Below are 27,124 nucleotides of genomic sequence, written 5' to 3'. Positions count from 1 at the left end.
TGAGAAGTATTGTCTATAGTATCCTGGCAACAACTTCACATACATGGGGAAAAAAGCAAAACAACAGCACTGTGTGTGAAATCCACAGAGATTCCCAGATATACATGTTTATTTATTTGCACTTACAAATGTGTCCATAAATACGCATAAAATACCAACTGCTGAATACAGGAAAGGTTTTGTTTGATGTGGAGCTACAGCGTCTGACTTTAATGCTGTTTGGGGTTCCACGTTTGTTTGGATGGGTTTAACAGCCATAAACTGATCTTCAGTTCTCACTGTTAAAAGCTGCCCTGTGTTATTATCTCGTAAACAAACAACGAAACGGGAAACACATCGTGCCTCGTACCTGTGCGCGTGAATTTTCTTCATCTTTGAACACTTGCAAAGTGGATTTTTTTTTGCTTTGAAACTTAAATTGTTTATCTAAACAAGGCTTTCTCCCACTGAATGTGTGTGTCTGCTTTATTTGTTCCTTCATGCCACCAACTGTTCAGTGATTTAGCATGACAGAGAATGGAACAAAGGGATTTCCACACTGGGTATGCCGGCTTTAAAACAGCCCTCGGAGCTTCAGCACTGGTCAGAAAACGCGTTACGTTCAAACATGAAGATCAGTAAGTGCTTCTGATGATCCGCCATCATCACTTTTCAAAAACTGCAAAGAAACAGAAGAATATGCACGTTTCTTAGGTAAAGTAACTTTGGCAGTCATACGAAAAGACTCTTGTCATGATCTCCTCGTTTGCTGATCTCATTTTCCAGTCAGTCTTTCTACAGAACATTTGTGCTTTAACTTAATGAACTGCACAAATTGGGATAATGGTTCCACTTTTATTCCTCATAGACAGAAAATGGCGCAGAAGTAATTTTGTAAAGAATGAAATAAGATCTTGGGAGAGGAGCTCAAATCCTGCCCAGTTTCTCACTTGTGCACCGTCACTCCTTTAGTTGGGAGCGTTTGTCAGATTCTTATGGAGATACGTTAAAAAGATGGTGAGACGGCGCAAACCTACAGCAGGTTTATCATATTATGTCTGATTGGCCCTGAAGCAACTATTTAAACGTAAAAAATCTGAATCATTTTGGACTCTTTTTAATCACTGACTGCAGTGGCTGAAGGACCAGGCAGCATCAATTTATTACAGTCAGCAGAAGGGAGAAAGCTTTCTGTAAAGAGCCATGGTTTTCTCCAAAATTGGCAGGAACAGCAAGAAGCATCATGGTTTGGCATCTCTGAAATGGCTGAGAGTAAGCTAAATCAATTAGCCTCAAGAGGCAGTGCATTGTCATTCGCATCGGGTTACCAGTGGCAAGCAGCCAGCTGCGGTTCATGGAGCAGACGTTCACTCAAGGAAACGGGGAGGAAAGGATTAAGAGGAAGGAGAGGAAGGAGAGGCAGCAAGGGCGGCTTATTTGATTTGCTCAGGAAAGTGATTAAACCTTCTACCTAACATCCTCCCCTCCCTGCTGCTCTACACGTTAGCTGCTGAATGACTGTGGCACACCTTGCCAGAGTGTTCCTCTTGGCTGCTTTTGCAGCTTTGAGCCTCCAGCGCAAACATTTTACCTCGTATTTACATCTGTTCATGCTGCGGACCAAGTTTTGTTGCTGGTGCTGTATAGTTTGTGTTTGATTAATGGAAAAAAAGGGCTCTTGTGTCTTTCTGATTATATATTTTTATATGTGTGTGTGTGTGTGTGTGTGTGTGTGTGTGTGTGTGGATATATGACTGATGAAATTGGACGGCGTTGGAGTGGCGATGATAAATCAATTAGAGTGCATAGGAGAATTAGGCTAATGAAGGTGACAGCAGGGCCAGCGTCCCACTCAGCTGTGACTCAATCTTATTGGTGGGTGTGTACTAGTGCACATGTGTGCTCTTACTGGATCCTACACAGGAGCAAAGAATTTTAACAAGGGTTTCATAATGATCGGGAACTGTAATATCACTGGATTTCAGTAAAAGATGCATAAACAGAAACAACCGCCTGCACTTTTAGATAAACCTGATGAGCACCGTTTGTGGCCATGTGGATTTAAAGCTGCTACCAAACTTTTATTTATTCTTTTTTGTATGAAATATAATGACTGGCTACTGCATGAATCAGTAGGGAAACTTTGTCTCTTACGCAGCAGAGACCTGCAGCATAATTAGAAGAAAGCGAAGCCATCGAGGATTTGAATGATAGTCAAACAGCACCAGTGACACCAAAAACGAAAAAGTTGCCGTCTCCCATGAGGTCTGTGCTAGAGATCTGAAATTTCACACAGAAAGTTTGGAGATTTGCATAATTCGTGATCTAGTTAACTGACTGACAGATTACAAAAAAGTTTGAGGACACTTTTTAAAGTTAATTTCTGATGTTTTTAGGTTGTTGTTTTTCAGCAGCTTGAAGATCTCTTTCTAATAAATTCTCATACGTGCACAGTTTGGTCCAGCTGTTTTCCATATGGGGATGTCAAATAGCAAAAAAAGGAAGTGATGCCAGTTGTTGGATGTTAAAAGATTAAAAACTGTTCCTTAAGAGTCTCATAATAATAAATGAGATATAATAAAGCTGCTGTAGTTTATTCCAGAACTGGACTAAAAGTGATTGCAACACATAAAAAGAAGATGCAGACAAAAACAACACTGATGTTAAATTCATGGTTCTCAGAGGATGAACCTTATTCGCTGGCAGCCCTCTGAGTTTTCTGTTATCTTCCATCAGTCTGACATTTTTGGTTTTAAAGAAATGTTCTGACACCTGTCAGATAGTTTGGTATAGATTTTATTTTATTTTATTTTTTTGCTGCACGGCGTATCCATATTCACTAGTGTTCACCGGTTTCATATCAGCTTTCTTCACTTCCATCCATCCATCTTCTTCTGCTTACTCGAGTCAGTGTCGAGGGGGTGCTGGAGTCTATCCCTGCTACCACAGCACGAGAGGCGAGGAACAACCTAGACAGGTCGTCAGTCTGTTGCAGGCTTACTTCATGTACACAGTGAAATGTTTCGTATGTGAAACTGTGATTGTGGGCATGCAGAGACTGCTAAGAATCAGCATGTCATGTAGCAGGATGTTAGCATTTAGCTCAAAGCAACGTCTTAGATTAAGAATGACTTTTCTTCGTTTTTACGCTCGCTTTGTTCTTGTTGTAATTTGGCTGATCGCTGGACTATAAAGAAAGAAACTCAAATAATCCTAAACTTGAGTTGAACTGGTTTTGATCTCAGACCTTTTTCAGTCCCACTTGAAATGAAATGAGTTTGGGGTTGGCCTCAAAGACTTAACAACTGAGAAGAAAGGAGGACCCTTAGACTACAGCAGATCACTGCCCTTTACTGTAGAGCTTTTTCTTTATTTCAATTCTATTTCAAATCATATTCCATGAGCATATTGTCTTTAAGCTATTATTTCCCCCTTATACTAATTCCATCTATTTACTGCCTAAAATTGCTCCTGTCATTGCCGTCTACTTTGTCACTCTTTGGAAACAGCTGTTATCGCACTTTTCTTCTCGGTGCTTTCTCTTTTAACTGTCTCCCTTTCTCAGCCAGCTTGCCACTATTCATCTGGTTGTCATTCTTTTCACAGGATTCATGCCCCCTCCTAGTAGTGGTATTTATTTTCTGTCAGGCAGTCTTTGTCCCGAACAGAATAGCAGGCTCATTAGACACACACTGACACGTTAAAGATGCTTGTGAGCATACACTTCTTTCACACAGACACACACTAACACTCCCCAGAGAATAGTTACTAATCAGCCTTATTTATGTACTTTCCTGGGTATACTGTACCTGTTCTTTCCCTGTAGATAAGCAGAAGGATGTCCATAGTAGTTTAGTGAGGTGTTTGAATGCAGTGAGATTGATTTGTTGTTTTAGCATTTCCATTTTCTTTTTATTTCTTCTTCTTCATCTTTACTAAAACAGCAAGTTTCTGGCACAACAATAAAAATGTTAATCATAGCTGCTCTTTGTTAGTCTCTGTGGGGCCAAGAAGAGCCTTGAGAAGGCTCACTAGATGAGATTAAATCAAATCTATACTAAAATGATTATTATGTTCCAATATTAGTCTCCAACATCAGGGTCACAACATGTAGAGTGAGGAGCCAAATGCTGGACTCCAAGGTAGACAAAGAATGAACAGGCAATACAAAAGTCTAGAAATAAATAATAATAAAATCCATCAGGTGAACAAAATGTAAGAAACACATGAGGCAGGAAATAAATCCAGGAAAAACTGGGACAAACAGAGCTGCACACAAGGGAACACAAACAGACACATTAACAAAGGGCAAGGGGAAGACGGGACTTAGAGCTCACTGGGAACAAGAAATGGGAGAACCGAGATACAGGTGAAATGAGATGATGCACAGCTAAAAATAAAAAAATTAAAAATCAGGATACAGACTCGTAGCAGACACAGAGGCAGAGGGAGAGGTCCTAACAAGAGACGAGATGGAGGGACGAAAACCGTCAAACACAGAAGGAACCTGAACACTAAATACTCTTAAAACGCAAAAGAAACTACAGCAACAAAGAAATGAAAGTAGGAACCCTTAACTCAGAAACAACATCAAAGAAAAACGGTATGAATCACATGACTTGGTAATTCTGTAACAGTCAGAGGTCGTGTTTTCTAGCTGACTGTGGGAAGCGTTGTGCTGTTTGCTGGTCTCTTGTGTGGATGGTTGGTTCATGGATGAAGTGCTTGTATTTTACATTAATAGAAACTGCATGCCTCTTTTGTGTTTTCCTTCATAAACCCTCCTCTTTCATTACCTCTGATTGGTTATCCTGTGTAGCTTGTAACTTGATGCCCGGTGTCATGGAAACCTGCAGTATGTTGGCTACTGAAGCCGGCCTTGATTGATAGCCTGTGTGTGATATTGGCAGAAGGCAGGTTTTGTTTGCCTGGTTACGGAGGAGAGTTTAAAATGCTGATCAATAAGTTTACAGCCTCTGAATAGGAAGCATGCTGTGGAGCTTTTACCAGGCCTTTGGACCAGCCGAGGAGAAAGCCATTACCAAAAGGCTTTGTCTAAACAGATGAGCTCAATCAGACTCCTGGCAGAACAATCACAGGGACAATCGTTCAAGTTTATAAATTCACCATTCAACATCTGTCTGCTCAAAAGCCTAGCTGGCTGTTATGTGTCGATGCAGATAAGATGAAGTGAAAAAAAGCAATCCACTTGACACTGTCATTGTCAAAGTGCAGCCAATGTATTTTAGTGTTCAGTAATATGGAATAAATCAGTGGTTTTCTAGATGTTTAGGCTGAGGATAAGCCAAACTCAAATCCAGATCCACAACGCACATCTGTATTCACATTTTTGCAACATAGCTGATATCAGTTCTTCTTTTCTTTGGACTTCTGACAGCTTTTACAGCATCTACTCACAGACACTTGAAATCATTTATGCAAGAGTGTCACCACTCCATTCGCACATCGTCTTGTCAGATACTTTCAGACAATCCAACTAATGTTCCTGCAGCCTCTGGTTTGGATCCAGGGCTCCTGAGGAGGCCAAGTTGTCATCATAAGGGAAAGTTGCTTTCCAAGTCCTTTAGTTTGTGGCACCATATTAGCATTACCAAACCTCTCCTTACAGATGATGCACCTGGGCTGAGAGCACCCCTTAGTCCAAAAGACAAGTATCTTTTGCATTTTTCCCCTTGCTTGTTAATCATGGTTTGCTCAGCATAAGTTCATTGCTGGTAATCGAGGCCTTTAATATATCGCACATATTTCCCACCATTTAGCAAGGCAGGTTGCATTTTTTTCAAGGATTTTTTTTTTTTAAAAAGGGCTGATAAAGTAAACTTTTTGTGCTGATATATTTGCAATAAAAACACGTTAGTCAGAAAATGACTTTGTGTGCTTGTGATTGCTCACATCTCCTACAAGTAGCTAAATGTAGCTTCTCTAATTATAAGACATTTTTTCTTTAGTTTGGTTCCCTGACTCGGTGAGGTATCACTCTTGTACTCATTACTTCAGATTGTGACTCCTGTAATACTCTGTTTACTGGCGCAATAAATATCTCCAAAGTCACCAGCTTTCACCTGTCTTTGCATCGCTACACTGGCGTCCAATTATTTGGAAGCCAGCAGAGATGCAATGTATGTCAAATCTTTCCATTTTGATTCCAGCAGCTCTAATAGGCCTCCCTTTTACTAATAAACTTTAGGCTGTGGCATCAGAAAGGACACATGGCCTATTTTGTTGGTAAGATGGGTGAATAGCTTAGAATTGTTAAATCATACTTTAGTTAAGAAGCAACTATGTAACTAAATCTTTGTCCAATTAAGCTTGTGCTTACAGTATGTTCACAACTTTTGTTTGCAAATTCCCTTTTGTCTGTAGACATTGACCCACTAAATCCAACATGGAAACCCAGAACCCTTCATCGGTAGCTGTTACCAAACCTCTATGCTGTCCTTAGATGGCTGCGCTGACCACGGCCTGTGGACACACTACAGTCCTAAAAGATTTAAGGAAGAAGGCCAATTCTCTTGGAAGCCAAATCACAACTTGCTCCAAACTTTGTTCCTCTTTTTTCAGTTTTTATATTACCCCAGTTTTACTCCCAAATGCATCAAATCATAAAACTGAAATGCACTTGGAAGTGACAGCAAGGTAACAAGATTCTACTCTGGAGCAGAAACACACTAGATATTGGCAAGTCTGAGATGTCATAATGCATTTACCATTATGAGGTGCTGTTTCTGCCTGTCATTAAAGGAATAATAATAGATTAGTTTTGTTGTAAATTGCTAATACAAGTATTTATACTATATTTAAATATATTTAATATTTTTAAGTGGTCATTGCAGCAAGGTAAAAATAAATATTTTGGAATTTGACATCTCATTCTTCCACTTGTGCTGTGACATGAATGGATGCTGCAGGATCATTCAGCAGACAGGAACAGGTAAATCTCCAAAGTAATCCTTGTCATTTGCTGGCACTGAAGCAGACACTCAGAAAATCTCCCCCTTGGCTCAAGCGTGAGTTTCTCCTTTGGGTCGAGTCCAATGTGAAATGACACCGAGCAAAAGCAAGAGGAGCATAGCCAATAGAAAGACAGAAGTAAGGATGAGCAGGAAGATGTCGCAAGGAAAATAAACTAAATTATATAAAGGATCTTTGTAATTATATCCAAATGGTAGCTTTTGATAATAAGGGCTTTGAGAATGAATGAGTCACCCCAAAGAAAACCAAAACTTGGAGTCTTGACATGCCCAGAGCTTCCTCCCATCCTCCCTGCAGCTCACTAATCAGTATGGCTGGATGGGGATGATGGGACTTTCTAACCTGCCATCAGCCAGCTGCTCTCCTCCAGGCTCCAGGGGGGGAAAAGAAACAACCAGCGTGAAAACAGTGATTCTGCCATAGAAATGTTTCATTATTTGAACTTTATATTATTTTTCTGCCTTCTTAGTGATATATTCGTGAGTCTCAGCTGCTGTCGCCAAGGAGAAGAAGCTAGTTAGAGCACATATCAGATGCTTTTTTTGGCATTTGAATTAAATTCAAATGGCAACAAAAGTTACTGTTACAGAAATTCATTCAAAAATGATCCAGGTTACAAAATGAGTTCATGAAAACAATGTATAATCGTTTAATTGGAGTTGCACAAAACATTTTCTTTGTCGTCTCCAATTCGTTGTGCAAACATTGTCATTTTAAGCTTGAAGAACAGGTGCCTTTTACTGAAAAGTCTTATTTGGAGTTGTAGGAGCTTCTTTCTCTCTCTTATTTTTTTTTCAAATCACAGACTCAAATATTTCCTTGTGGATTACATATTTGCCAATCCTTCAAGTCCCCACGACACTACATGTTTGTTTTTTTCAAGCAAAGTAAGGCTTGGCCTTAAAAACTATGATACGTTACAGAAATGTTACAAAATAACAAGATGGTTCTGTCTGTGTTTTGTAAAAAGCAGATTAAGGAAACACTGCCAGGGGAATGATTTATGTTTTGGTTGCTATGTGTTTTCCTCTATTCTTCCCCGTTTTTAAAACTGAGTGTGCATAGCATAGCTGTTAGAGCTTCTTCCGTATGTTTAAAAGACATTAGGAATCCTTCATCTTTGTTCCATGTTTCTTTTAGTAGACCTAAGCTCGGTGACATGCAGGAATAAGGGGAAACAATTGTTCTGTTCTGATTCTTCTGGGTTTGTCTGAGCTCAGCGGTAGCAGATATTTTCTACAGCCAGGACAAATCTCAGGGTCTAGCTTTTATAATCATGCCTGAAACAGTGCTCGGTGTTTTCACATTGGTTTAATAAAATCTGTTTGCTTGATTTTTCACTCTGAAAATGGCCATAGTGTTTTAGTAAAGGTTGTCACTGACTTTATTCCTCATTGTCATCGTGTAAATAAAATGTTTACAGAGGAGTAAACATCAAAACAAAGAATAATTCATGTACAAGTTTCAAAAAAGCTGTTTGTGAGTAGCTAATATTTATTGTTCTAATTATATAGTATAATGGAGTAATTAGGTAGTTCATGCAGTTTGTTATCCTGTTTGTTGGTGCTTTTCTTTCACTTGCGTAAGAGTTGGTTTGCCAGCCGTATGGATTGTTGGTAGACCAAAACAGGACCCGTCAATTTGTGATGGATAGTTGTCACTGTTTTCTAAGAGGTGGAGGGATTAATTGATTAAATGTTTAAATAAAATAGCAAATTGACTGTTTATGATAATGTGGTATACTCAGCAAAAGTTCATCAATCTATATATTTATTTAAACCATGGCAAAAAAGACCGGTTTTTACTGGACTTTCTCATTTTGTTTGGTTTTGTTATTTTAGTGTGGTGCTCATTTGAGAATATTCCCAGCTTTTTGTAAGCTCAGCAAAGCCCAACCTAAGAATGAGTGTCAGTCAGTTGTGTCAGTTTCTAAATCAAGCTGCAGAAAACAGGGTGTCTCTGCTGTGAGAGAGGCACTTTTACTGAATCTGAAATTTTCCATGTCTGTCCTCATTTATCCTTCTCTAATGACCTTTAATTAGGCTTTAATGCTTCCTCTGTCATTATAGGAATTTTCATACTGCCTAAACAATAATATGTTTTTATTGGGCACTTGTGTTCATGTGCTCTTTCGTCCTTGCTAGACGTTTATTCATAAGAATTCATTGTTGGTTCTGCAATAAAAAGATATTAAGGATTATCTCTAAAACGGTCAAAAGAACATTTAGATTGCGTTAAAGCTTCTAAAATAAATCTTCATTTTTCCTGTTAGCTGGCTGACTTATAGTTTCCCCTTTTTGAAATATCAAGTAATTACCCTGTAATCCTATATAGCCTGTCTGTAACATTCATCACGTGTAAAAGCAACAACCATCATGTGCTTGGTCTGTTTTCATGAATAATGATATTTATTTTTAGATTTCAGCATTTAGGATTTGATCAATTATAAGGAAAAAAAAGCACAAGCTTCCATTTTGAAAGCTTTTAAACAACGGCTCATCTTTTTATATCCACGTGAGTGTGTTTGTTGATGTAGTGGAACTGGGTTCATATGTGATTTTTGCAGTTGACACTTTCATTTGCTGTAATTGCGATCAGTGTGAAGTGCTCGCTGTAGGACAGTCAGTGAATCTGATTAAGTCTGTAGTTTGAGGGTGATAGGCCAAAATCTGGCCACAAACCAAAGAGTCCCAATGCTGTTCAGTCCTCTTCTGTTCAATATTTTCTCACCAACAACTGAAAAAAGATTAAACATGTAGAAATCTCAGAGGTCGAACAACTTTGTCCATTATTTTGAAATGTACTTTTTGAGTTACCTGAATATTGAACAGAAGGCTTTGTTAATTTTACAACATATGTCAGTCTGCTGCTGAATGTGCGTCTTTGAAAGACACAAGCTGTGTTTTGACATTCTCCTTTAGTCGTCAGTCACTGAGTAATGTCAAGTTGTAGTGAATGCAGTGGATTAGGAAAGAGCAGTTATCATACATTGCATTGCAACAACGTGGTCTGTCTGTTCCAGGAGCTTTGCAATTTTAAATAGTAACCATTTCGTTATTATATTTGGTGCAAGTGCTTGAAGCTGGAAGGATTTTAAATGAGCTGGAACTTACAGCACTACGTTATAATCTTTCCTAATTGAAGTTCATGCCATTCTCATTTTTCAGATATTCTTGTAACATTTACGAAAGAAATAATCAAATTAATCGTATTAATTTGAACATATAAATGTTTGATAAATAGCAAATGTAATTAGTTTCTGATGTTCAGAGCTGGAAATTTGTGTTTCAGATTGATCTGACCCGGTCAGGCTGTTCTGACATAACAATTGTTTTCTGAAGGGTTGATTTAACCTCATCGTTCCAGTACAGCGAGGACAAGTTTTAAAGCTCATGGAGAGCAAGGAGAGGAAATGTGTTGGGAGCATTGCTTTTTTTGTGCATGAATTAGTGTGCATGCGCCTTTTTTTAAAGAGTACAGGTTGATTAACTTGTGACATCTTTGCTTATCTAATGATGACAGAGTATTTTTAATCTTTACACATTTTATTTTTTGTCTTCCCATTTTAGCCATGGGCCACTGACTTTGAGTGGCTGGGCTGGATAAGCTTCTGACAGGCTTTATTAATGAACTATGATACATCATATATACACATCTCCCACTGACAATGTGGGGAACTAGATAAGGACAGACTGCTCTCTTTAGAATATGTTCTCCAAGAATCGTTTCAATGGACAACATGGAGCAGGTGTTTCCCCTAAAGGAGGCGCAAAGTCAAAAGTTCACCCACCTAAGAAGAGGGCTCCAAACCCAAGGGTAGCACTAGTTATTCGGGGCAAAATACATCGTTTATTGCAAGGATCTGCAGACCACCATGTCCCAGATTCCCACCTCTATTATTCAGGTATTGAGGAAGACGAGGCGAGAGAAACACATGAGAGCAGAAAGGAGCGCAGGAGCATATACCCAAAGGTTAGCCCAAGGGCAGAAGCATATTCCCCCACAGTTTCAAACACTAAAACGCATGGTGTAGCATCTGGGCCACCATGTGTAGGAGAGGTGGAACTGAACAGAGAGGGGTGTATAAGAATACCCTGCACTTTGCAGCATAAAAGATGTAGATCACCAGCAAATATTAAACGAATCTCCTTCGAAGAAGGACTTCGGGATGCTCCGGAGCAATTACGGCCACCCCTACACTATGCTCCAGTTGGTCCAGACGTGAATGGCAAGAAGTTCGTATCAACAGCAGGAAGGAATTTTGCCTCACCCCGTATTCGGCCAAAGAGACCTTATTCTACTGGTGACTGTGTTGACTACAATTTTAACAGACCTCTCCCTGGTACACTGCTAGAAGAGGATGAAGATAAAGAGGAGGAGTCAAGTGCCATCATCGAGCACATTCTAAAAGAGCTGAGGGGGATCAACAAGATCCAGGAGGAAATCTCCGACCTCAGGGATTACCTGACCTCAGTTCGAGGGTCAGTTGAGGAAGTATCATCGTGTGTAGATGCTGTTCTGTTGGAGATTGAGGGCATTCGTTCTAGCAACAAGCCTGGAGCCCATGCAGGTACTTGGTCAGGGGTAGGGTGCAAAGATGGTCCATCCTGCCGCAGGAGGCCTGCGAGTGCTTATGGCAGTTTAGGTAGTGCAGTGCCAAAGTCAGAGTCAAATTGTTTCCCTCAAGCATGCAATGAGCGCCATAGCATACATAGAGAATTACTGCTATCCCAGCCAGAAGACTCAACAGTTTCCCCAATCGCTGAATCAGTGGATCATCGGGAACTAGAGGAACCAGAGGAACCAGAGGATACCTCTGAGCATAGCTCTGATATCCCAGTAGGCGCTATAGCAAGAAAACTCAGCTTTGGCTACCTTGACAGGCAGGATGGTCAAGACTGCCTGAGCACCAGCTCTTTGTCTTCTGGTCATAGTTCCAAATCTGAATCAGACATAGAAAGACCATCATCTAGTCATGGAAGAAAGCAAGAGAGGACTCGTGATGGGGAGGAACATTGGACTAATGCTGTACCAACACACAGTGGACCTATGGAATCCGTGTGGCATAGGGAAACAGCTTACATAAGGGAGCATGAAGGTGTGAGCCCTCTTTGCTGTGAAGGAGCTGGGAGCTGGGAACAATACAGTGGTGCGACGGGATATGGTACATCTGGGCAGTGTTCTAATGCAAGCTCAGAACATCTCTCTATACACTCTGGAAAGCATTACAACTCACCTGCCAGCAGTTCTAGCAGAGAGGAATGGCAGCCGCGAAGGAGGCGGCCTCAGAACCAGTCTGGGATTCATGGATCGGCAGATCCCAGTGAAAACTCCACTGTAGCATATGAATGTGCTGCTGATTTGTCCTACCCGCAGAGTTCTGGTTACCACTCAGTTGATGGGCATGATGCTGAAGCAGAGGAATCAGACTTTAGGCATTCAGCTGATCTGAGCTTTACAACAACTTGTCAAGTTGAAACGTATTTAGCATATGACGAGTCTACAGCAATGACGTGGACTGAGCCATCCTGCGTGACTGACGTCAGTAACCAAAGCTTAGGAAATCAATTCTCTCACCCTGGCAATGCAGATCCCCAAGCTGGGGGTTTCAACGTCAAACGCATAGGTAGAGCAGTACTTGATTTTAGCTCTGCCTTGCGGGGAGCGTTGCGCAAACTTGAAGCACCTGGAGCTGTGAATCCTGAAGAAGAAACAGACTTTGAAATATCAATGCCTTCAGAGCTGCCTACAACTCAGTTGCCTTCAAAACCTTTTTGCTATGAGACACAATTGGTTCAAACATCTGATATAACCCAAAAAGGTGATGTGGTTGGTGGTGATGATATTGCTTTTAGGGAAAGCATAACCAGCACTGTAGATACATTAGATACTTTCTATGTGGAGCCTATGCTTAAAGAAGCCATCAACAGCCTTACATTGGAGTGTACAGAAACTTACCAACACCCTTTTTCTGACATTGTCCCACCGTGTCCTGAGGAACTCCCAGTCTGCCCTGACATGATTTGCAGTAGTGCTGCAAAACTGCCTCAACCTGATGGCCTTACAGAAAAACATGCAGAAACTCTTGCAGATGTGAGCCTTAAAGAAGCTCAGCTTTCGCAATGTACCACTGCGGATTCACTGTCGGCCTTGGTTTTGGCTGACGAACCTGCAGCCGTGGAAGAGCAAGGGCAAACTGATGTCCCACTACCACAACAAACTAGCATGGACGCCCCTATAGTTTCTGAGGACAAATCAGAAGGAGAAGCAGCAGAGCTATCCACAGAGATCAGCCAGATGGATGAGCGCAGGCTAAAGTGTCTGAGGAGCTTTCAGCAGATTCTTCGTGAGAAGAGAGAGACCAGGCGCAGCCTTGCCAGTGTGTCCACCTTCTCTCAGGATGAGTTTGAGCAAGGTAGTCATTACATGACATTTAATGTTGGGCTCATCTGTTGTTTTATTGTATGAATTTTATTTGGTTGTACAACTTTTTCAGTATCAATGCTGGTAATGTTTCAACAGCCAATACTGGTCATTAACCGGAGAATATTGGATTTATTAAGCTGTATTCCACTCTGAGATGTGTTGTGTTAACGAAGAATTGAGCAAAAACATAGAATTTAATTGATCAAACTGATTCAGTTAATTTAACTCTTTGAGTCAGGACTGGATAAAAATATCTGATTAATTTAATTTGGGTTTTTTTTTTTTGCTTTTTTTGTGATTAGAGTAGATGAACCATTAAAATGTTTCAAATGAAGAGCGATATGAACACACTTCATCTTCTCAGTAAAGGAGAATGGGTATTTTAATTCATTCAGATGTCTATAAATGGTAACTGAGTCATCATTTAACTTTTTTGTCAACACAAGTGTTTCTAGAAGAACAAACAGGAAAACTTTTCCTTCCCAGCTTCCTGTCATCAAAGCCTCTTCCCGTTACTGAAACTCTTTGATCTGTCCTGGCTGCAGTGCATCGTTTTCGTTGATGAAAGCTTAACCACCGGTGTCCTCTTTAAATACCCTCACCCAGAGGTTATGAATAAGCCCCAGTACCAAACGGTTCCGTTGGGTATTTACCGTACCAAATGTTTTCTGCTGCCGCTACACTTTTCTTGTCCCTTGAGAGTAATGTATCACCTGCCACTCAAGAGTCCCTTACTCCTCTAAGGCAGTGGCCATTTGCTGAATTAGAAAACATTAATTATCTCCTTGGAAAGCTAGCCTCACATTAAAGAGGAAGGAGAAGCGAAATATTAGGAGTCATTTTCATGATAAATTATACATGTTAATGAAACATTTATGACCTCAGACCTCATCTATCTGATAGCTCAGCAACTGTGCCGCTTTTAGCATTACTCAGGAATTAACAACAAAATGAGTAATCCAGGGTGTGGCATGTTATTTCACAAACTAGTCTGTGACTGTTTTCCATTTGTTTTTCTTTTTTCTTCTGTGCTGTGTTACAGATGGAAGTCAAGATGGAGATCAGGTTACTTATTTTGTGGTTTCTCCCCCATTAAAATTATAAACGCAGTATTTTTAAAGAAACTGTTCTTTCTATAATTATATTTCTGTTGTATTTATACATTTCCATCATGCTTGTGTCTATATTTAATTTTCCTTTTGCATTTATATCACTTAGATGTTCAGTTATATGTAGTTATGTATATGCAATAATGCCCGCACTGATTAGGACATAAAAGATTGAAACGTGTTAGTCACTGTGGTATTTCCTTTAATACCTGTTAGAAGAAAAAACAAAAAAATGGTAAATATGTGGTTTGTGTTTTCTGGGAGCACATGTTATTTGTGTTTACTGTACAAGGGGAAACCACATTAATGAGGCTCATATATGCATGACGACAATTCAGTTGATCGCAGAGTCCTGTTTGGCATGCGGTACTGAAACTCAACCAACACATTTGAGTCCCTGTGCTTCTGTCTTGTTATTTCCTTTTCACTTTCCTCTATAGCTCATGCTTGTGCATGTGCATGCACCACTGTTATGAATCCAGTAAAGCCAGACCCAGTAGCTGAACGCCTGACCTATGACATTCTTTTTCAGAGCCGAGATCAAGATGGTGACCTCAGCAAGCACCCGTGGGCCAAGCCAGGGTCAGTAAAGGTCTTCTGATGTGTGTGTGTGTTCGTTCAAGCGAGTTAGTATGATACAGTCGACCCTAGAAATTTGCAGGTGTCACGTTGCTAGAGCACCCGTGAATAGTGAAAAACTGTGAATTTTGGGTGTGGTCATAAAATGCATATAAATTCCTGTTATTATAGTTTAAACCCTTAATTTGGGCTTTAAGAAGACTGCTATGATACGAGAATGCTGGAGATGCAATCAGCAGAGATATAGAACGCCCTCAGATTGGCTACTCACAAGTCTCCGCCTCTGAGCACAGGGGTATTTCGCCATCACAAGCTACAAATTCCTCCCAAAAAATTGCGGAGGATATTTGTGGTTTTTGTGGGTAGTTAGGCTCTAAAGAAAAATCTGCAAACGACTAAGGCCGTGAACTGAAGGTATGCTGTACTGTTTTCCTTATTTAAAAACCGATCAATACATTTCCACATTCGATTGTTGTGTACAGGGGGAACACACCGTTTGGCATTGACAGCATGCCAGATCTCCGCAAGAGAAGGCCCATTCCCCTCGTTAGTGAGCTGGTAAGCAAACACTCAATCATTTTCCTTGTGACATTTTAATTTTGACCCTTTCTGACCCTAAACTTGATCAGCTAATTGAAATTAAAGACAGCCACCTTTCATACTGACTTGTATTTGAATATGCAGATGTACCAGTTTGAAAATGTCAGTCAATCGTGACTAAGCGAGCTAAACAATCTCCCACATGAGAGCAATAAAACAGGTTTATCATTTAACTACAATGATGGAGTCAAGTGTCACTGCTGTGAATAATGAACAACTCGCTTAATTAAGTTTTCCCAGCTAGCATGAGTTTCATATTTGATTATATCTAAAATTATTTTGCATTTCTAATTATTGGCAAAGTGAAGGTCTAGCTATATAACTATATTCTCAAACGTCTTCACTGACCCATCCAAATCATTGAATTCAGGTGATGCAATCACTTCCACGGCCACAGGTGTATAAGATAAAGCAGCTGGACATGCAAGAGTGAGTCGCTCCCAGGAGCTCAGGGAATTCCAGCAGTGTAGTGAAATTTCCAATCTGTTAAATATTCCACAGTCAGCTGTTTGGGGTATTATGACAAAGTGAAAGTGACTGGGATCACAGCAACTCATTGTGCCGAGTGTAAAGTTTGGTGGAGAGGGGATTATGGTGTGGGGCTGTTTTCCACCCTTTAGTTCCAGTGAAAGGAACTCTTTCATTTTGGACAATTTCATGCTCTCAACATATTGGGAACGGTTTGGGGATGGACCCTTCCTGTTCCAACATGACTGTGCACCAGTGCGCAAAGCAAGGTCCATAAAGACATGGATGAGAGATTGTGGGGTGGAAGAACTTGACTGGTCTGCATGGAGTCCTGACCTAAGCCCAGTAGAACACCTTTGACTGCAAGCCAGGCCTTCTAATCCAACATCAGTGTCTGACCTTTAAATGTGCTTCTGGGAGTTTGGCCTAAAATTCCCATAAACACTCCTAATCCTTGAGAGATGCTTTCCCAGGAGAGTTGAAACTGTTGAAGCAAAAGGTGTGTCGACATATCAATTAAGTCTATGAATTTTAAGAACGGGAGGTTTTATTATTGGTTAGTTAACAGTATTTTTACCGTATGCACCAAAACAGCAGTGTGAAATAAATGAATATCTGCAGCTTCCATTCCTTATCACTCAGTTGAAACGTTTGGGTTAAAGAAACTGCTGATAAATATCCGAAATAAAGCTAAGGCAGTATAGATCATAGGGGACTTAGTATGTTCATTTCCTGTTTAAGCTCCTCCCCTTTTAAGCTAACTTTCTTCTTATTGGCTGCTACCATAAACTAAAGGTTTGAGCAGCAGAGGATCAGCAAAGGAAGGGTGGGGCTTCTGTGCTCACAGCCAAAAGTGCGTCTCAAAGTTATCGTGTAAGGTAAAAAAAGCTGAATCCGTTCACAGAAGTCTGAAGGTTCAGCTTTTGGTTCACAGGGTTTACTAACCTGTGCAGTACCAATACATACAAGTCAGAAAATAAATAAAAGCATAATAGTCCCCCTTTTCAGATTCATGAGCTTCAATGCTGAGCTTTGGTGGAGTACACACTGTTGGCCTGACGATGGTCACCAAAGCAACCGTTGCTCTCATTTGCTTGTTTTTTTTCATGTACCCATTGCACAAATATGTATTACGGGGATTTTCCAATGTGTTGTTTTGTCTAGTGCATAGTTTTTGTTTCTCTTTGTGACTGTGGTGCACGAGATGTTTTGCCATAACTTTACTTATGGATTTCAGCTGTAATGACCTATTAAAGGCCTTCAGGTTCTAAAGTGGCAATTAAAAAAAACTGATGCAAGAGTTGTACGTACTACAATCACCTGATTTGATTCTTAAAGATTGATAATTTGCAGGTACATGCTTGAAATAGCACTGTACAGCAGCGATCGCTGGGTAGTAGTTTGTTTGCAAGCAGTGAATTGTTGGTTTCAGGGTAAAAGCTGCTGGTCCTCTCAGAGGGGAACCTGTTTGTTTTGTCTCTAACCTTTTCTTTCTTCTTGTTTTCTTTCTTTGCACATGTCTCCCTGCCTTTGTCGGCCCTCAGGCTATGGTGAGTAAAACACCAGAGATTTCAGCTGCTCTACTTTATTATTTGTTTGAGGCGCTTTGTTTCAAACTCTGCTTTGTAGCAAAGCATTTTGATCTGCTCAGTGCGAGTTTTTCTTTTGTGGGTTTTCATACATTCAGTGTGAGCGTGCACACACATGCAGCACATACGAGTCAAATATAAATCCGTTTATTTCAAAATAAGCTGACAAAACTTTGTGTGAATATTTTCAGATTGGCCTTTTTTTGAGGGGGATTTGTGTTTTCAATTAAACCGCTCCATTTTTTTTACATAACACATCCACTACTCTACAAAAACGCTAATAAATGTTAAGGTAAGTAGTGGCTTTCTCCCCTCAGTCTTCAGCTGAGTACTTTGGAGAGGCTCAGACGTAGATCCATTGGCTGCAGCTGTGAATATTCAGTCCCTGAGACTTGTTTGATTAAAGAAACTCGTCTCCTTTGATTTAAAGTGATGCTCCAGGGTGAAGGTCACTCTTTCAATGGCTGATGTGACAGATCAGGTTTGAAGGGATATAAAGATTCTTGAACAAGCTCATCTAACTTCATCGAGCTTTGTCAATTCATCAATCATAAAGAGTAAGTTTCCCAGACAGGAGATGATGCCCACGGATGAACAAGAAACTTTTCAGATGGAGCTAAAGTAGTTTGAGGATGAAACTGCAGAAACTCGGAAAGAAGAGTAAAAATATGAACAGACAGTGGTTTGTGATGTTACCTGTAAAGAGTAAAAGTTTCAGATAAATAGAAATAAGATAATTACAAAATTGCTGCTATTTTTACAATGCAAAGCACACTTACAGCAGAGAGCTTTTTAGGAGCAACATGGTGTCCAGCCAAAGAGTAATGCAGCCAAACCAGGAAACAGGCACACATAGATACAGTGGGATGCGTATTGACTAGATGTAGTGGACTTCTGGTTCTGGCTAATTGTGATGTTATGTGGACTGAGCTGCAGCGTGCCGTATTTCCGCTTTTACTTTGATAGTCTCGTGTGCTTTGTTAGCATGTTTACTTTTCCTTCTCTTGTCACGTCCTGCCTAATTAGTTGCAGTTGTGTTTCCCTCCTGTTTCCCGTTCTCTGAGTTCTCCGATGTGTGTTTTAGTCCTCAGTCTTCTCCTGGTCGTTGTGGCGTTGTTAAGCTACACTCACTCCGTGCTGTGTTTGCTCCCTTCGTGTTCCGAGAATTCCCTAGCTCGTGTTTCCCAGTTTAGTCTCCAGTGTACAGTTTAGTTTCTAGTTTTTGTGTTTGACATTATAGTTAGCTTTTGTTAAGTTAATTTTTATGTAGCGTTAGCTACGCCCTAAGTTTAACTTTCTGTTTCCGAGTCCTGCAATTGGGCCCTTCATCCTGCCTGCCACACTGCACTCACCATGACAAATATAACTTTAAAAATTCATAAAACCTTTAAAGTGTTTTGTTTTTTTAATAACATTTGATGGCCAGTCCTGTTTTTTAAACCCTGGTGTTATTGAAATTAAAGTTATGGATCTCTTTCCATTTAGATTAGGGCTAGGTTTGCTTAGGACAGGGGTGGGCAACTCCAGGCCTCGAGGGCCGGTGTCCTGCAGGTTTTAGATCTCACCCTGGGTCAACACACCTGAATCAAATGAATAGTTCATTACCTGGAGAACTTCAGGACATGTTGATCAGGTAATTTAGCCATTTAAATCAGCTGTGATGCATCAAGGACATATTTAAAACCTGCAGGACACCGGCCCTCGAGGCCTGGAGTTGCCCACCCCTGGCATAGAATAAAATAATTGCGTTGCATCCTGTTGCTAGGACATCCTTCTACAAAAGATATGAAGATATAAATTCTAGATACTCTTTTAACCTTCCCTGCTCACAGACAGGAGCTTCCAGTCTGTGCTACTGGACCACGGACATGTTTTTATGTTTTCCAGCATCGACTGACCTCTTTTTGGCACTTTAAAGATATTTCACCTTGGGCTGTCTACCTGTCCAGTGGTATCGTATCCACTTCTATGAGCTTAGCTGTCAGAATGGATTAGGAGAAGCTGAGCATTTAGAAAGAAAAAAGAAATTTTCCAGTGAGTCACGGCTGGAGAGGGTTTAATTCTTTAAGCATGCTTGGTAATACCTTTCAGGCTGATGCACTTCAGCCAGAGAGGCTTATGTCAGAGAACTGACCATTACAGCAAATTATTGAACAGTTAGCTCTAACAGGAAAGACGATGGTGTTTTAAGAGGGCTCGCAATGACTGTTCAGAGAATTCGATAACCTCACTTCTGTCACGGCGACGGATGGCCGGTACTGAATAGGACTCAGGTGCAGAAACCCAGAGCGGAGACAGTAGATGATTTAACAGTTTATTACGGTTAAGTGCAAGGGGGAAAAAAAAGGGAAACGTGGCAAAGACAGAAAATGACGAGACGTGGAGCCTTGGTGTGGCGTGCCCAGGGGAACGTGGCTAGGGCGAGGGAACGAGGCCTGAGAAGTGGAACGGAGCTGAGTGGGGAACAGTCACACTGAGGGGAGAGGATATAGGAGTTAGGCAGGTAGTGAAGGCAGCTCAGAAGTGGCCAGTATAAGAGCAGCAATTCTTACTTGCAGTTAGGGACCTGGAGTGTTTGAGAGGGGGATGATGAAGATCCAGGGGAGGCTGAGTGGCGTGGAAAGGCTGACCTGAGATCCGGGGCTCCAGATGGAGTGTGATGGCAGGAGGGCAGGCAGGTGAGGCACAGAGGGATTTCCAAAATGATCACTAGGTATCCCGAGTCCGGAGGTGGAGTGAGCCAGGGTGGGTACAGCAACTGTAGTACAAAAGAGTCTTTGTTAGTAAGATAAATCACAGCGAGAATTTGAAACACAAGACCTGTTACCAACATGGGTTGATGACGAACTGGCAGTGAGTGAACATCGATGTGTGGTTTAAATCCCTCTGGCTTGATAGCCTGCAATAGGCTCCAGGTGTGCAGGAGCTGGAGTTGGCCCTGCCCAGGGGCGGATCCCAGGTCAGTTCAGGAGCCTAATGGAAACTCCAGCCACCCACCGTAGACCATGACAACTTCACTGATAAGTTCACACGAACACAACAAACTAGTTGAAAAATAACAGGAGGTTGTGGCACTGGCATGTGATTAATCATCAGAAAAACCGTGACTAAGCAAAAGGTCTTATATCTATCTCACATGCATGATTATAAACTGATCATACTGATGGTTCTCCTGGTTTCAGTGAATGTGACACGTATGTGAAACAGCTCATTCCACTCATATGAGCACGAATTCAGGGCTCAGTGTGATCCAATGCCAGGCTAATATTAAAGCTACGATACGTAATTACCTTTGTTAGGTTAGACAGAACCAGTGAAAGTTTGGTTTATTGATATAGATGTTTAAGACCTTGAATGTGTATATATACAATCTATACTCCAAAAAACCCTCACTCCATATAATGGGCCATTTTTGACATTGTAAATTAATTAATTTTAGCCCTTGATGTCACAAAAAGAGAGTAATAAGTATCTCTCGGTAACTGTGATCTGATTTCCCTCTCACTAATTTCCAATGAAGGAAGCTAAACTAAATACAGGCAACTAACAATCAGAAAACTCTTCATTGCACTCAATCAAAATACTGCTTCTTCAAGTGAAGAGTTTCGTAATGACTCATTCTGCAAATAAATGACTTTGATCAGTTTAACATGATGATAACTGACAGCAAGCTGCTGTGAGAGGAGTCACTGTAGGATTAAGAAATCTGTGCATGTATTTGAAGAATATTCTCAGGTGCGTCACACAAATGAGAAATGGAAACACTTTTCAGCTTTAGTGGTTTCTAACCTGTGTTCTCTTTATTTACTTCCTTTTTAGTCAATAACTTTCTTATAGTTTCACATTAAATGTAAACCAACAAGAAGCAGAAAATTAACTTAGCTTAGCACAAAGACTGGAAGCAAGGAGAACAACTTCAATAAATGTTGAAATGCTGAGAGTGAAAATGATGCAGAGAGGGGCGGAGCACAAAGCAAGCTCAACATAACCGGGCTTCCTTTGTGTTAGCAGACTCATCAAAATCCAGTAATGATATTAGCTTCGTTTTCTTGTACAAAGCTTTCAGCTTAAGGCTCCGCGTTTGACACATGATTTGAATAATCGAGTGCCGCCTACTCCAGCCAAGAACAGGTCATAGAGAGATGTGAAGGATAACGATAACATTTCCAACTGAGACACGAGAGAAGTTAATATATGATGTTTCTCTCAGAGCATCTTTAGTGCTTCTTTTTATTTCTTACAGCCGCACAACAGAGGCCTAAAATTTAAACTTGATCTTATTTTTTATATTTTTGCTCAATTTGCTGAAATTCCAGATGTGGAACAAAAACCTGAAGACCAACTGCAAAACTTGTTCTTGTGTGGTTTTTTTGTTTTTTTTAACCAAAACTTACCAAAAGGTCAGGTTAGTGAAGATAAGCAAATTGTGGTGACCAAGAAATACAAAAAAAAGTAAAAAAGCAAGGTAAGCCAATAGTAATGAACATAAATACAGTGAATAAATACGTATAGTTGTATCATTTCAGGGTTCATAGTAAGATCTTGCAGTGTCGACAATTATCTAACAATGTTTCGCAGATTCGCTGTATTGTGAAGGAGCATCACTGTGTGGTGATGATACCGGCAGAGCAACAGCTCACATGATCCTATCTGCATTTGTTATTTTTATATCTTTTTTGTACACTTAATGGTTTTCAGCACCTCCATAAACACTTAATCATAAAATGTAAATCTGTGGGCAGTTACTCCATGCCCCCCTGAATTAACCTAACCTATGACTTAACAGCCTCATATATGACATACGTGATATTCGTAGTGAATATTATCTGCTCATCTCAGAAGGTAAAACATAACCACCTTTGTGCCACTGAAAACTCTGCCTTCAGCCTCGACAAACCTGCCGAGCAAATTTGAAAGATTCCTGCTAATCGTTCATTACAAAGAGCCTCACAACTGTAGCAGTGCGAGCGTGCGTGAGGGTTCGTCCTCAAGGAGACAATACGTGAGAGTAGTGTGTTTCAGACAGTGTGCCTCAAAGACAAAAGGAGAACAAAAGCGTGTGTCGTTCTTGTGATGCTGAGCTTTCACTGCTTTCAAAGAAAAGCCCAACATCACACAAACTATTGATTTCCTGAATTTTAAAGCTGAAAGTTTTCTTTGTCTTTGTCTTTTAAACGTGTTTGTTTGCGTGTTTCTCTGTGGCTGTGAAGTCCTGATTTCTGTTTTCTCTCTCATTTCTAGTCTATGCTACAGTCCAGGAAAGCTGGACTCGCCCACACACTGGCCACACGGACCTCCCTGAAAGACGAAGAGCTTGTGAGTGGCCAAGTGCATATGCCATACAGATCAACACACACACACACACACACACACACACACACACACACACACACACACACACAATAAAGGTGTGAGTTACCTACAGGGAGACTTGTCACCTCGATGCCAGCTAATGGGGACTCACGCAGACCTCAACTTATTTTTACAAACAGTCACACACACTTTCTCACACTTTTTTCCCTCCAACTGTTTTCCTGCTGTCATTATCCTGCAGCCATATTGTTAATCTGTTTGTTGGAGATCCAATATACTTTATTATAGTTCATTCTGCAATTCTTTTCCATGCCTCGCCTGTGCCAAGTCATGATGGTGATTACATTATATATCAGAAGAAGCATTAATAATTAAAGTGCATAAAGTAGGTCACTGGATTTGGCAGAAAATGATACAGCAGAGGACAGGAGGAGTTTCAAAGGTTGGGATTTTCTTTTCAGAGTATAATTACACATGAAAAATTAAGAGCCTCTTATTTGGATGAAACGCAGTTTACTAGAGTCCTACAGTGTAGAAGACTTGTGCAGCTCAAGTGCAATGCTAAAAATAGACCATGCAATAAATACCGGCTCACCTTATAACTGAGTGACTTTAGTTTTAAGGCCATAGGTTGTGTTGGTGGACTGAACCGTATTGATGGCCTCTCACCTTTTTTCCTATAACCTTCATGAATTGTGTTGCAGACTCTTTGTTTTGTTGGATTCCGATTCCAAGTTTGTTTCTCACCAATTCAGAAAGCCTAAAGGTTCATCCTGTGGCAAAAACAGTCGCAGACAAATGGAAATCAGAGGTGATAAAATCACAGAAAAGCACAAAGTGAAATCAAAAGGTCAGATCAATAAAAGTGAAAGTATTGATACAAAACAGTCATTTCTATTAGTAACTCCACTACACCAGCATCTCTACGATGGTAATTATAAAGAAAAGAATAAAGAGAGCATTAACAATAATAATGACTCACTTGCCCTCGATACAAAATTCACCAAATCAAACTGGGCTTCTTGTCAAGGTGTCCTCTGGTCTTGTATAGATTGTTCACCTCCTCCCACACTCCTCCTACAACATCAGAATTTAGTTCGTCAGAGAAAAGTCGTAGAATTTCAATCAAATTAATTGCTGTACATAATCAAAGCTCGCTGTAATTTTAAATGATACTTCCTTAAAATTACGCTGTGGTTAATTTTGACAGCTTTCCTGAATTACTTCTGCAGACCTTACTTAAATCAGACTACAGTGAACACAACTAGCTAATATATACTTTTATATAATTATGTATTACTAAGTGCGAATAGTCTTTTGTGCATTTCTGTCACTGACCTCATCGTCCTCTGTCTTGCCTTGTTATGCATCCTCGCCTTTTTGCTCCATATCAGTCTCTAAGCTGTTGTCTGCTCCCTCCGTTTACTTTCTTTGGGAAATGTTTTAAAAAACCAGTCCTACTCCTCGCTTTTATGCTTCTTTCAGACGCACGTTCTCTTTATCGCTTCCTCTCTCTCTCTCTTTTTTCCTCCAACAGAAAAACCACGTATACAAGAAGACCCTGCAGGCTCTCATCTACCCCATCTCCTGCACCACGCCGCACAATTTTGAAGTGTGGACCGCCACCACACCCACTTACTGCTACGAGTGCGAGGGTCTGCTGTGGGGCATCGCCCGGCAGGGAATGCGCTGTGCAGAGTGTGGGGTCAAAGTGCATGAGAAATGCCAAGAGCTGCTAAACGCTGACTGCCTGCAAAGTAAGTAAAGTTATTAAACTACCTGACAGCTGAATTGTCATATTTATTATTGCTTCCTGTGAACTCGCTGCATCGCCTTCAGGAGCGGCCGAGAAGAGCTCCAAGACCGGGGCAGAGGACCGGACACAGCACATCATCATGGCCATGAAAGACCGGATGAAAATCCGCGAGAGGAACAAGCCAGAGATCTTTGAGGAGATCCGTAAAGTGTTCAACGTCTCCAAGATGGTCCACACCCAGAACATGAAGAACATTAAACAGAGTGTGCTGGATGGCACTTCCAAGTGGTCAGCCAAGATCACCATCAATGGTATTTACTTGTTACTTCTTATTTGAAGTTAAAGACCTAAACAGTTGCCTGTTTTCTCTACAGAGACCATTGAAATGTTTACGGTAGTTTTAAACTGGAGTCCAAATGCCGCATTTCACTACAAGGCATCCTTAATCTGCCTCTGCTTTTGTCTCACTTTCAGCTATTGAAAGATAAAAACACATTTGCACAAACTCTCCCCAACATTTTCAGACTCCTGTTAGGAGCAAATTTCTTGCAGACATCCAGGAAAAGTAATTCCCAGATTCTTTTCACTCTAGTAAAATGTAAAGGTTCCCTTTTATTATTGACCCTTTAAAGCCGGTCGGAGCAGAAACGCTCCATTTTGCCTAACTATTTTTAAATCTCGGTAGCACTGCAATCACGTGAGCTAGCGCAATATTTTTTTCTGCATATGAAACCGGAGGAGTTGTACTTACATCTTATGCCATCAGCTTGTCCTCGGTCACGGTTTCCTTCCACATATAGCTTTGCAAAAGCTGCATAAAAAGCACTTGCAGCAACAAAAACATAATATTCCAGAAACACGCTTTGCAGATCCGATCAGCTGTTCATAACACTTCCTATGTCCATCAGCGTGAACCATTGCATGTCCGCCATGTCGAAACCGGAAGTGACGTCATTTTTGAGGAAATGTAGTTTTTTACCATCAGGGCCTTATGAGCCTATACTGGTGTTTTTAAAAGTTATTTTTGACTTTATGACTTTCTGTGTCGTCTCTGGGATGCTTAGGACTCATATTGCACTGCTGGAAATAGTTTATTTTGATGCATATGCTGTTATTTTGCAAATTTGCATTATAATATTTATTTTCGTTTTTCCTGCAGTATATGAAAATTGGTGTATTTCAAAAATAAAACTATGAAGACACTTAAAATTAATTTCCTTTGGTGGGAAACTATTTTGTGCAACTTTTTTGTATTTACAGTTTTGAGGGATACGCCTCTTAAATTTCTCTAACTAGAAATATATGTTAAAAAAGCAAAAACGATTTTAAATTTTTTTGTAGTTTATTGCACTTTTTTGCAATTTATGTAATTACTATGCACTTAATGCAGACATATTATTAAAATTTGGGCTATAATGGTTGTATTGATGTATAGCAACTTGAAATGCTCCCAAAAATGGCTCCACAGCAAGTAAAAATATAATATAAGCTCTGGCGGACTTGGTTCTATGGTAGGTCTTAAAGGGTTAACACTGACTTCAGCCACATTTAGTTTAGTGTATTTTAGTTAGGCCCCACATTAGTCAAAATAATCTCCGCTTATATGTGGAAAGTATACAGTAGTTACAGCACCAGCAAGACCTCCACAGGCATCAGTGACAAATATGAAACTGGTTTGGATGGTGGGTTGCAAAGTGTCTTGCAGAGGCAGCAGCAGCTTTAGTCAGGCTAATGGGTTTCAGCTAAGGTGTCAGCTGATATGGGCTGGGATCACCTGGGATTGGCTGAGTCCCTAAGGTGTCATTAATGTCCGTTAGTAAATAAATTCTTCTGGTAAATGCAAAAAACACACAGTGCCTTTAAGGAGGCCTAAATTTTAGTCAACCAGGCCTCAGTGCACAATTTCCGACACTTTCCCAAAGAGTGACTGTGGGTGTTAGAAAGTTGGAAAAGCAAAGCAGTTTTTTTCATGCATATTCAAATCCGATGAGAGTGTTAGGAAAGCTGGCACAGTTGTCGCCGACACCTGTGTAAACCTGCAGCTGTGTAGAAGTGAAGCAGAGTGTCGCTGAGCCGGAGCGCGACAGTTGCTAAAAAAATATCCACCCATATTCATAAAGCATCTTCTTTCCTCACACCGTCTACTGAGCTGTGCTGAAACTTTGACTGTTTATAGGAAGGAGTTACTAATTTGAACGGATTCACATCCCCACCTCTCTTCGCCGCACATCATCAGGACTGCCACTGTTACCAAAGCAACCAGACATATCACACCATATATTGGCAGCAGTGTTTCCATAGCAGCCATCACA

At 40.5% G+C, this 27,124-nt stretch overlaps 1 protein-coding gene across 1 annotated transcript in view; it reads left to right on the top strand.

The window, feature by feature from the left end:
• The window catches only part of LOC309719560 (protein unc-13 homolog B-like), a 189,137-nt gene that overhangs the window by 104,467 nt on the left and 57,546 nt on the right, over window positions 1–27,124 (top strand). The window contains exons 11-15 of the mRNA XM_082555718.1: window positions 15,040–15,089; window positions 15,569–15,644; window positions 22,985–23,059; window positions 24,594–24,813; window positions 24,896–25,123. Of these exons, the coding sequence (XP_082411844.1) occupies window positions 15,040–15,089; window positions 15,569–15,644; window positions 22,985–23,059; window positions 24,594–24,813; window positions 24,896–25,123 (649 nt within the window). The remainder of the gene's footprint in view (window positions 1–15,039; window positions 15,090–15,568; window positions 15,645–22,984; window positions 23,060–24,593; window positions 24,814–24,895; window positions 25,124–27,124) is intronic.

This window comes from Aulonocara stuartgranti (assembly GCF_965226115.1).
Source record: "Aulonocara stuartgranti genome assembly, chromosome: 12".
NCBI lineage: Eukaryota > Metazoa > Chordata > Actinopteri > Cichliformes > Cichlidae > Aulonocara > Aulonocara stuartgranti.
The sequence above is the reverse complement of the archived record's forward strand: the minus strand, read 5'-3'. Positions and strand labels throughout refer to the sequence as shown.